Source organism: Miniopterus natalensis, chromosome 14 (assembly GCF_054644295.1).
Source record: "Miniopterus natalensis isolate mMinNat1 chromosome 14, mMinNat1.hap1, whole genome shotgun sequence".
In the NCBI taxonomy this organism is placed as follows: Eukaryota; Metazoa; Chordata; class Mammalia; order Chiroptera; family Miniopteridae; genus Miniopterus; species Miniopterus natalensis.
In genome coordinates, this window is record NC_142094.1 from 19,878,647 (window position 1) to 19,890,643 (window position 11,997).

At 52.9% G+C, this 11,997-nt stretch overlaps 1 protein-coding gene across 2 annotated transcripts; it reads left to right on the forward strand.

Annotated features, from left to right (window-relative positions):
• Positions 1 to 2,621: 2,621 nt before the first annotated feature.
• On the forward strand, positions 2,622 to 11,918 carry SYNPO2L (synaptopodin 2 like). Of its 2 annotated transcripts, XM_087824340.1 has the most exons (4): positions 2,622 to 2,802; positions 3,991 to 4,142; positions 4,587 to 5,101; positions 8,247 to 11,918. In XM_087824340.1, exons 1-4 carry the CDS (start codon positions 2,698 to 2,700, stop codon positions 10,415 to 10,417), a joined length of 2,943 nt encoding a protein of 980 aa, XP_087680466.1. In that variant the 5' UTR covers positions 2,622 to 2,697; the 3' UTR covers positions 10,418 to 11,918. The 2 variants fall into 2 exon arrangements, with proteins under 2 accessions (XP_087680466.1, XP_087680467.1); XM_087824341.1 differs by lacking the exons at positions 2,622 to 2,802; positions 3,991 to 4,142; positions 4,587 to 5,101 and adding an exon at positions 6,178 to 6,324.
• Positions 11,919 to 11,997: the final 79 nt, after the last annotated feature.

Genomic DNA, 11,997 nt, shown 5'->3' on the forward strand with positions numbered 1-11,997 from the left:
TAATCCTTTCAACAATGCTCATTCATTTAATAATTATCTTTGCGCACTGCTGTACACAAAAGTTATTCTCTCATATTGTTGATGGTAAATATTAGTTATTCTGAGACACAGAGTGGTTCATACATTGAAAAATTGCACTTGTAGCCTGTGCTGGAAGCTGTACTCGTCACTGAGCGTGCTTTAGTAAATGAGCAGATTGTTCCTGTCGTTTATAGTCGAGGTCAGTGATTCTCAAAGTGTGATCCTGGGATCAATGGTATCAGGACCACCTGACAACCTGTTAGAAATGCAAACCTCAGACCCACCCTAGACATATAGAATCAGAAAGTCTGGAGGCGGGCCCAGCGAGCTATGGTTCAGCAGGCTCCCCAGAGGATTCCTTTCACACTCTGAAGATTGAGACCCACTTGCACAAAGGCACCCTAGGCTGGGACCTTTGCTAAGCATTTTACATACAAGTTTATCCCATTTAACTCACATCAGCATATGCAAGTTGGTATCCTCCATGTTAAGTAAGGTTGCACCCCTACCCCTTAGGTAGGAGTCCTAAGTTTGGTTTCTTGATGGAGGCTGACCCGTTGCATTTTACTGCTTTCTGTATCCTGCTATGGTTCTCAATCTTGGTTACATATTAGAATAATCTGTGGTGCTTTTTATTTATTTGTTAGTTTGTTTTTTAAATTTTTTAAATTGATTTTTAGAGAGAGAGGAAGGAAGAGGGACAGAGAGTGAGAAAAACAAACATCGATGTGAAAACAAAACATCAATTGGCTGCCTCCTGCACACCCCCTACCTGAGATCGAACCTGAAACCTGGGCATGTGCCCTGACCAGGAATCAAACCAGCAACTTTTCCGTACACAGGAGGATGCCCAACCAACTGAAGCACACCAGCCAGGGTATCTGTGGTGCTTTTTAAACTTTTTTTTTTTTTTTTTAATATATCTTTATTGATTTCAGAGAGAGGAAAGGAGAGGGAGAGAGAGAGATAGAAACATCAATGATGAGAGAGTCACTAATCGGCTGCCCCCTGCACTCCCCCCCCCCCAACTGGGGATCGAGCCCACAACCCAGGCATGTGCCCTGACCGGGAATCAAACCCTGATCGCCTGGATCCTAGATCCTGGCTCAACCAATGAGCCATGCCCGGCCGGGCTGTGGTGCTTTTTAAAATGTCGATATCAGGAACCAGACCATTAAAATCAGAATCCCTAAGGCTGAGGCCTAAGAAAAATACACACACACACACACATATATATATATAGATTGATAGACTTTTTTCATTACACAATCATCTAATTCTATATGCTGTCTTATTTTAGGGAACCAGTAGCTTTAAAAGTTTTCCAGGTGATTCCAATGTGCATTGAGGGTTAAATTAAAGCCACTGGTATAGCACTATGGCTTACATGTAGCTAACATGTAATAAATGTTTGAATAGTGAATGAATGGATATTTAGATACTCTTTTTACTGATGAGGTAAAGTAATTGCCCAAGGTCACTCCAAGTCCAGATCTGATTCTGTATCCCAGGTGTTTTCTATGACTACATACACCAAGGCAAACAGCATTTGACACACTAGCAGAACAGCTATTCCAGGAAACGCTGTAGCCTTTAATAATTACAGCACCATAACATTATGTTTTATAACAGAGATCTCGTAACATAGGGCACATTCATGTAATGGAAACCTAAAAATAAGTAGGGATTTTATTATTACCATGGGTTGGCATGTTTATGCACACCTATCTGTATTCACCTTTCCATGACCACCTATGTATTGTAAGAGGTAATTTAATTTAGCAAACATTTATTGAGCACTATTTACATCTGTCATTGTTCTGTGGGCTGTTAATTGGCTGTTGCACACAGTCTTTGCCTTCAAGTTTCTCACAATCTAAGAGAGAGACAGGCATATAAACAAACTATAATATTGGCTGAGAAATACAACAATAGAAATATGTTGATACATCTGTTGCCCAGAAAAGAAAGGCCTATTGTATAGGTAGGGAGTCAGAAGATGGGCATGAAAGGCTTTATGGAACAGTCAACAGTTCAGCTGGGGCAAAGCTGATCAGAATTCCCCTAAATTGCACCCAGCACTGCAGTGGGATATAGATCTCCATTTTGATTAATAGGTAGATTCACGTAGGAAGGGGCACTCTTTTCTTGGAAACTTGAGAACTTGTGGGACAAACCCAGCCATTCCTCGCTCTGGAATTGAAGCCCCTGCTGCTCCCACTTTGAAATGAGCTTTGGGGGAAAGCAGTTGGAATTAGCCCATGATCCTATCAGGGAAGCCACAGTCCCTGAAAAGGTGTACATGAGTTATAGAGCCCCGAGAGCTAGTACTCGGAGTCCTGAGTGAAAGGCCCCTGCAGGAGAATGGGGGACAGGAGAGGGCAGAAGTTTTTACTATAATTAGCTCTGGGAGTAGTTCAGCTGAGGGAGGGAGAGGAGTACAGCCGGCAACTATTTTGAGCACAACTTCGATTGACAGGACACGTGTGCTGGACTGTACTGATCCCAGGGCCAAGCTGCCTGCCTGTGGTGTGTGGTGTGTGGTGTGTGGTGTGGGGGGGAAGGCCTGGGGCAGCAGGAGCAGGACAGCCAGACAGGCCGGACGGGGTACCAGCACCTCTACTTCTCTCCCTGGGACACTGTCCAGACTCTTAGGGCCATAGGCCAACCTGAGCGATGGGTGCGGAGAAGGAGGTGCTGGTCACACTGTCAGGGGGAGCCCCCTGGGGCTTCCGACTTCAGGGTGGGGCCGAGCAGAGGAAACCCTTACAGGTGTCCAAGGTAAGGGAAAGTCCCTACATTGAGGTTTCAGGGAAAGGGGGAACCCAAGGGAACCTGGGAAGAGTCCTGTGGTGGCATATGGGGGAGAAGTGGGGAGCTGTGAAGAGGAGTGGGGGTGGGCAGGTGGGCAGGGAAGCATGCTAAAGTTCGGCGGGGGGACCAGCGTGTGAGCACAGGCTTCCTGTGGGGGTGGGGGCTATTGGAAAAGGCTATTGGTTTTTGGCAGCAAAGAAAGACTGTCTCAGTTCCCTGCAGCACCTTAGCAGCAGAGGCCCAGGCCTGGCCACCCAGTCTTGACTCTCCTGGGTCTGTGCCTCTACCACAAACTCCAGGAATGTAGGGAAGGTTCTAATTTCTCTCTAACTAAACTGATATGTGATGAGCTGATGCTGTCTTGCCCAGCCCAGCCCAGCCCAGCCCAGCCTAGCCCTGCCCTGCCCTGCCCTGCCCTGCCCTGCCCAGCCCATGCCTTCAGTACTCCTCTTTTCCTACGCCAGATCCTTTCTCACTAGGCAAGACTCTTTTTTTGGTGCTAGGAGGGTAATGGCAAGATCTGTCCTGTCAGATGAAGTTGCTATCCTTTTGGTTTCACCGTACAGGCTTACTTTTCTCAGCTGTAAAATGTGGGTAATAATGGCACCTACTTCATAGAACCATTCTAAGGATTAAATGCAATAATACATGTAGAGTGCTTAGCACCATGCCTAACATTTAGTAAGCGCTCAGTAAATGATAGCCACCAGGGCACACACGCACACACACAATCACAGTCTCCCAGAATTTGCAGGACTCCCTCCACTCTGGAATACTGTTCTAAAATTGTGACTATGTAGATAGATAAGAGTGCCTCGGATTCCAAGGCCTGGGAGAGAACTACTGGCTAGTATAGATACTGCCCTTAGAGGAAAACCTTGTAAAGCCACCATTTCTGGTTCCTGGCCCTTCCCCCCTAGCCCTCTCATTCGGTGATTACCCTACTTCCCCTCATGTAATGTATTACTCCCTCCACTCTGCACCTTCTGCCCTCTAGGAAGGCCCCTGAACTGCAGTCCCATACCCCCTCCACCCTTTCTTAGCCTGCGAAGTAAAATCCCTCCCACACATGGCTCCTTCCTGTCCTAACTCCTTGCATTCTGCATCTCCTTGGAGCCCCCCTCACCTACAGTCTCTCCTCCAACACCTTCTCAGATCCGAAGACGGAGCCAGGCTGGCAGAGCAGGACTCCGAGAGAGGGACCAGCTTTTGGCCATCAATGGGGTCTCCTGCACCAGTCTCTCTCATGCCAGCGCCATGAGCCTCATTGATGCCTCAGGGAATCAACTTGTCCTCACTGTGCAGAGGTATGGACTCCTCTCAACCCAACCCACCCGGTCCCCCTCGTCCAGAGCTCCCACTGCCTGACTTTCCTCTGTGTATCCCTGGCCTGGCTTCAGCGACTAACAAGAACCTGTTTCTGCTTATGAGTTAGTGATGCAGTATAGATGTTAGTGTGGGCCTCCCAAACGGCTTGGGTGTATCTGTAACCTAGGGATGGGTGTCAAGTGGGTATCTGAGTGTGGGGGCCTCCTTCAACCCCTGCCTGTCTCATTACCATCTCCCTGAAAGCCATTTCCACTCACAGCCCTCCGAGCACATCTTGTCTCCTTCCCAGTTTGTCTTCAGATCGCCACTCTTCCCAGCTCATTCCACCTACATCCCCTCTCTCCCCGAACCTCGCCCCCCCCACCAGGCCGCTCTAGCTGTGGGCCGTGCAGCCCATTTCTCAAGTTCTCTCATCTCCCCAGGGTAGAAGATGAAGGGCCTTTGAGGTCTCCACCCCCCGGTGAGCTTCAGGTGCTGTCACCCTTGTCTCCGCTGAGTCCTGAGCCCCCTGGTGCTCCAGTTCCCCAGCCTCTTCAGCCCGGGAGCCTCCTCTCACCCCCTGACAGTGAGGCTTACTACGGAGAAACAGACAGCGATGCTGATGGCCCTGCCACCCAGGAGAAGCCCCGCCGCCCCCGCCGCCGAGGCCCCGCAAGGCCCTCCCCTCCGGGAGCCCCACCTGATGAGGTCTACCTGTCTGACAGCCCTGCAGAGCTGGCACTTGCTGTGCCTGGTCCTTCCAACCAGGGTGACAGCCGTGTGAGCTCCCCATCTTCGGAGAATGGGACAGCCCTTAAGCCACCCCCAGCTGAGGCCCTGCTGTTGCCCCATGGTCCCCTCCGGCCTGGCCCTCATCTCATCCCTATGGTGGGGCCTGTTTCCCACCCGGTGGCAGAAGATCTTACTACCACCTACACCGAGAAGGCCAAGCAAGCCAGTGAGTGCCTGAACCCTTTTTCCCTAGCCAGGATCTTTTAATCTGAGCCCTAAATCTCCCCCTTCATAACCTTGGATATAGTCTTGGGGACAAGTGGAGAAGACTGATGAGTAGGAGAGGGAAATCATTATTCTGCTGTTTGAACTAGTGGGGTAAAAAGGTACAGGTGGTTCCACCCAACCCAGAAACAGGGTAAGTAGGGAAGTTGGAAAGGGACATGAATCACTGAGGGGTTTGCTTGTTGCTGCTATAATTTTGCTGGGTGCCAGATATAGGGCAGGGAAGTATTTTGAAGCAGGGTATGGCTTCAGGGGCTCTTTGGTGTTAATTGTAGGCATAAAGTCAGAGCTACCTTTGACATCTGTAAGTTCAATCAGGACTCCTGGGGCTGGGAGGCTATGAGATAGTCATGAGTTCCTAGGAAGTGGTAGAGGGAGGGATCTTCAACTCTTTATCTCAGGCAAGATTGTATAGGCCTGGGCAGAAAAAAACCAGTTCCGCTTATCTCAAGCTCTCTGCTATTTTTGATGTGAGCTACAGAACGAGGTCTAAGAGTGAACCTTCTCCCTGTCCTGTGCCTCCCATGCCTCTCCCCAGAGCCCTTTCTTGTCTCCTTGGAAATCTCAGGATCACCCCTGTAGTTCTTATCTCTCATTCCTCCCCTCCGCCATTCTGACTCATGATCCATAGAATTTTGTGTCTCTAAGTCTGGACTAGAGGCTAAGGACAGGACAGTTTAGAGTCTGACATCCCTGAGAATGTCCAATAGACCACAAAGAAATTCCAGATGCATGCCCAGGATCCCATGCTTATCCCCAATTCTCATTTTAGCAATCTCCCTTTCCATCATGCTGGGTGAGACTGTAGTTAGTGACTTAGGGATATTTTTATCCAAGCAGACCTCATTGTCCAGTGGGGTGGAGTGGGGGGAAGGGTAGGCAGGTGCCCACGTCTATCACACCGGGGCTTGTGGAGCAGGCCAGAGAAGGGAGGGGGACAGGCTCCAAAAATAGCATAGTGAGCTCATTCAGCTGCCAGCTCTGGGGACAAGACAAAGGGGCTTTAAAAGGCATGGGGGGTGGCTCAAGCTGGTCCTGCTCCAGCCAACACTGCCTTTCTCAGCATGGAAACCTTTGAGCCCATCAGCCAAGAGCCCCTCAGCCAAGCCAGCTCCAACAAAGCCCCAGGCCCAGTTCCTGAGCTACAGGATCCATTCTATGCAGGTACCACCCTCCCATAGCCAAGAGAGTTCTGGCTTCTAGAATGCAGGGGAAGACATCAGCAGTTTAGGAAGGGAGATCCCTGGGAAGGGTCTTACTCCCTTAGCTGTTTCTCCTTTTTGCCTTCCTCTTCTATCCTTTCTAAGGAAAATTTCACAAACCCTTTCTCAGAATGGGCTGATGCTATGGTCACGTGCCAGAGGGGTTTGTGACCACATGAGCTACAGAAGACTCAAGGGGAGAGAGTGTGTATGAGAGAGAAGTGTGAATAATCTATGAATATATTAAGGCCTGTATGTGGGAGCCTATGGGAGAAAATGTGTGAGCAAGGAAGTGGCTGTATACAGGTGTAGCTCGTGTCAAGAGTTTTGATAGTAATGGTTACTCACAGTGGAACTTATGGCTACTGTTAAATGCTAAATTTACCTACATTATCTCACTTAATCCGCATAGCAACCCTATGAGGTAGCTGTTATCATTCTCACTTACAGATGAGGAAACTGAACTTCAATGAAGTGAAGTAATTCTCCCCAAACCGAACACCTAAGCCGAACTCTGGCTCTAACGTGTCTCTCTCATTCACAGTACTCTTCTGTGGTATAAATGTCGGGATGGGCACAATTGAGAGCCCTAGTTGGAAAGGAGCTTGGTATCTTGAGTAAAAATTAGATGGAATTTTGAGAATTTTTTTAGGAGGAACTGGGGATCATGGGTCAGAGAGTCCAAGGCAGGGTCCCAGCAGCAGGGCAGCCTCTCTCACTTCCGGGCTCCACCTCCCAGGCCCCACATGGCATGGGAAGCCCTGCCCTGCCTCCCCCTTAGTATATAATTCTTTCGTGCCTGCCTGGTAGTGGCTACCTGAGCTCTCTACCTAGAAGGCTGGCCCCTAAAGGAGACTACCCCACTCCCACCCTCGGCTGGGGGAAAAGGTGAATATATTTAGTCTGTGACCTTGAGGTAGCCTAATGATTTGGGGGACTGCCTCGGAGAGCAGCACTCTGGCTTTTCCCGCATCTCGGATCTGACGCTAACCTTGGCTGTAAGTAGCAGGGGTGTGAGGCCCAGAGGAGTGAGCGGCAGGGGTGTGAGGTACAGAAGAGTGCCTGGCACTTGGAAGGCCAACATCGGCTCTAAAATTTTGTTCAAACTGTTAGGAAAGGGGGAACTTTGGGAAAAACGGTCACCTGGAGTGTGCATGCGTGTGAATATATTTAAGTGACTCTATGTGTTTTTGTGTAAATACACGTGTGGACCGAACTAGGGCATATATAACCTGGGGATCCATAAATGAGAGAGAAAAGTACAGGAGAAAATATGCCCACAGCTGGCTTTTACTAGCCCCATAGTCTTGTTGAAATGATGTGTAGTGGGAGTTATTTTTATGAATGTATATAATGTGGACTGCATGATGGAGGTGGAATTGTGAATGAAGATCCTCGTTGCTAAGGATCCTTTGTGTCCTTATCATAGGGGTAAGGGAGTAAGTCCCAGACTTTCTGAGAGGCGCCCTAATGTGGTCTCTGTGGTGAGAGAAAAGTGTCCCTTCTCATCTTTTCTCTCCCTGGAACCTGCCCCATTTTTCTGCCTGGGAAGTGGACCCCCCAACCCCACCCCACCCCTCCATTGTCAGCCAGGAACAGAGGGAGGCAGGGGAGGAATGGGGGGGGGGTAGGAGCCCATCTCTGGGGAGATGGGAGCAGCGTAGGGGGAGGAGAGGGGAACTGTGGTCGCAGTGGTGTGCCTTCCTTTTAACTGTCCTTGGCTTCACCTTTCACCCTCCAATCTGCTCCCGAGTCAGAGGACTTCGCACAGGCAGGAGACGCCGTGGGTCGGGCCAGTGAGAAGGCAGGAGGTGGGGGGCCGGGGGCGGGAGCCCTGGGAAACAGGACGGGGGGGCTCACCGCACTTTCCCCCGGCCCCCTCAGAACTGCAGCGGGCAGAGAGCCTTCAAGAGAAGAGTGTGAAGGAGGCCAAGACCAAATGCCGAACGATCGCATCCCTGCTAACCGCGGCCCCCAACCCCCACTCCAAGGGCGTGCTTATGTTTAAGAAAAGGCGGCAGAGGGCCAAGAAGTACACCCTGGTGAGCTTCGGGTCTGCGGCTGGGACGGGCGCCGAGGAGGAAGAGGACGGGGTCCCCCCGACGAGCGAGTCCGAGCTGGACGAGGAGGCCTTCTCCGACGCCCGCAGCCTCACCAACCAGTCCGACTGGGACAGCCCCTATCTGGACATGGAGCTGGCCAGGCCGGGCTCGGGCGCGGCGGAGGGCCGGGGCCAGGGCGCGGGCCCGGCCGGGCAGCTGACCGAGGCCTCGGGCAGGGGCGTCCAGCTCTTCGAGCAGCAGCGCCAGCGCGCGGCCTCCAGCTCCCAGGAGCCGGCGGGGGGCGGTCCGGCCGCCGAGCTCGACGGGCGGGGCCCGCAGTCGCCCCCTAGGGCCCGGAGCGCTCCGCCCGAGGCGGCGGCGCTGCCCCCGTCGCCGGGCCCTTTAGCCAGCCCCAGGCCCCTCCTCCCCGGCGGTGGAGCCCCTTCCCCAGCCCCGAGCATCTTCAACAGGTCAGCCAGGCCCTTTACCCCGGGCTTGCAGGTGCAGCGGCCAGGTACCACCTCGGTTATTTTCCGGCCCGTGGCCCCCAAGAGGACGAACGAAAGCCTGGGAAGCCTCAGCCCCGCCCCGCCCCCTTTCCTGTCCTCTCCTCAGGGCTCCGCCCCTCTGCCCAGCTTCACCTCGGGGGTCCCCAGCCACCTGTCAGCCTCCAGTTCCCCCAGCACCCCACGCTCTTCAGGTCCCGTGACGGCCACCAGCTCCCTGTATATCCCAGCCCCCAATCGTCCCGTGACGCCAGGCGGGGCCGCAGAGCCCCCCGCTCCCCCTAGCACGGCTGCCATGACCTCCACCGCTTCCATCTTCCTGTCGGCGCCTCCGCGACCCGCTGCGCGCCCCGAGGCGCCCGCCGCAGGCCCCGCGGCCGCCGAGCCCCCCAGCGCTCGCGAGCAGCGCATCTCGGTGCCCGCCGTGCGCACGGGCATCCTCCAGGAGGCGCGGCGGCGGGGCACCCGGAAGCAGATGTTCCGGCCGGGAAACGAGGAGACGAGGAACTCGCCCAACCCCGAGCTCCTGTCGCTGGTGCAGAACCTGGATGAAAAACCCCGGGCCGGGGGCGCGGAATCGGGCCCTGAGGAGGATGCGCTGAGCCTCGGGGCCGAAGCCTGCAACTTCATGCAGCCACCAGGGGGCAGGAGTTACAAGACCCCGCCTCACGTGGCACCGAAAACCCCGCCCCCCGTGGCTCCCAAGACCCCGCCCCCGATGCCTCCTAAGACTCCACCCCCCGTGGCTCCTAAGCCCTCGGCGCGGGGGTTCCCTGATGGGCTGGTGAACGGGGCGGCCCCCTCTGCGGGGATCCCTGAGCCGCCCAGGCTGCAGGGAAGGGGTGGGGAGTTATTTGCCAAGCGGCAAAGCCGAGCAGACAGGTATGTGGTGGAAGCTACGCCCAGTCCCGGCCTTGGCCCTCGGCCCCGCAGCCCTTCTCCTACTCCCTCGCTGCCCCCTTCCTGGAAATACTCACCCAACATCCGTGCCCCACCGCCTATTGCCTACAACCCACTGCTCTCACCTTTTTTCCCCCAAGCTGCCCGAACTCTCCCTAATAAGGCCCAATCCCAGGGGCCGCGGGCAACCCCCAAGCAGGGCATCAAGGCTCTGGATTTCATGCGGCACCAGCCCTACCAACTTAAAACTGCAATGTTCTGTTTTGATGAGGCTCCCCAGACTCCTGGCCCCACCTCCTCAGGGCCCCCCAAAACTGCCCGAATCCAGGAGATCCGCCGATTTTCCACTCCAGCACCCCAGCCCACTGCAGAGCCCCTGGCCCCCACTGTGCTTGCCCCTCGAGCAGCCACTACATTGGATGAGCCCATCTGGAGGGCAGAGCTGGCCTCAGTCCCTGTCCTGAGCCCAGCCCCTCCTCCAGAATCTCCCAGGGGTCTTGGGGCCTCCCCCAGCTCCTGTGGCTTCCAGGTAGCCAGGCCTCGTTTTTCAGCCACCAAAACGGGATTGCAGGCTCATGTGTGGAGGCCTGGGGCAGGCCACCACTGAGCAGGGCACAGCTCCCAGGACCAAGGAGAGGTGGAACATCCAGTTCCTAAAGTCGCTTCTCCTGCCCAATGCACCGCCCCTCTCAGGCATCTGGAGGTTAAATTCCCTCCTGCCAGAGATAGTTTTGGAGTTGGTATCCCATCCCCCACTTCTTCCAGACTCCCAACCTCTCTGTTGCTTTCCAACCTAATATTTCTGCTTTGGTATCTGTGTTTCTCTTTGTCTCTGTAGTTTCTTGCCCAGATCTCTGTCTCTATCTCTAGGTCTCTCCACCCATATTCCCCCACTGGTCTCTATTTCTCTACTCTGTTCTGTTCTCTGTGAGCCTCATAACATTCAATGAGAGGCACAGGGAGAAGCTACCACTGAGAGCTCAAGCAAGAAGCTCCCCACCAGGCCGGCAGCAAAGGAACTGAATTGATTCTTGTTTGCACAGTTACTCTCTACTCACCTTTCCCAAACTTGGTTGGCATATACCTAGGCGTGTATGTGTGCCAGTGTGTGTGTGTGTGCGTGCACAGATGTGCTCTTCTGTCTGAGGCAAGAGTAAGAGGAGAGATCTAAATAAAGATCTAGTGTGGGTCTCACCCTTGCGCTGACGAAAGCAGGGTGAGATAACCCCGCAGGCAGAGTCTAGTGGGGAGAAAGATTCACTAGAGTTAAAAACTAGCATCTGTAGCTGGTATACAGCATCTTGTGAAAGTTATGGAGTATGAGAAGGCTTGAAGGACCAAGGCAGTTTGTATGGGCTGAGTTATACCCGCTAGATCAGGAATTGAACTCAGAATTCTGTTCTGCCGGATTTCAGACAGCAACTTGAGAGGCCCATGATGAGCAGCAAGCACCCAAGGAGTGAACAAAAAGAAAAAGTTCTTCTGAGAGTGAACAAATCATGGGCTTCATTTCCTCATAAACCTAAGACAGACAGAAAGAAGAGAGCCATGGGGTGGAAACTGAGGCAGAACTGGGAGCAGAGCAGAAGTTAATGAAATTGATTGAGCCACAAAGAAGAGCATGGTGAGAGAGTGAGAATGCAGTGTTGGCAGAGAGTAAATTTAGGTAACAAGAAACCAACTGTGTACAAGAGGAGGGTTGGGGGAAATGTGATGGAGAAGAATGTATTTGTTAGGGTGAAGTGGATGATGGTGGGGGGATGTGAGAGTATATGCTGAGTGTTGAAAAAACAGTTGGAATCTGTGCTACCTCCTTTGAGCCTATCCCTCTGTCTTCTGCACCGTGTCCTGACTACCAGGGAAAGGGCAAGGAAACACCCAGAGCCAAACCTCTTTGTATTCCTAATCCATCCCTCACACCCTAGCTCTTGTTCCTTTCCAGCTTCAGGTCCTGACCCCTGATCCTAGAGGAGTGTAGACTCCCCTCTCACCCATGACTACCAAGGGTCACATTTGCTGCTTGATCTGGAAACTGATCATTTCCTTTGCATATTGGGTGTGAGTCACAGTACTTTTGTTTGTGCACAAGAATAAACTTATACCCCACACTTTCTGTTGCTGTCATCTCTTCTAGGTTTATACCCAAATCCTGATCTCTTCTTGATCGGTCACTCCTTCCCCTGATCT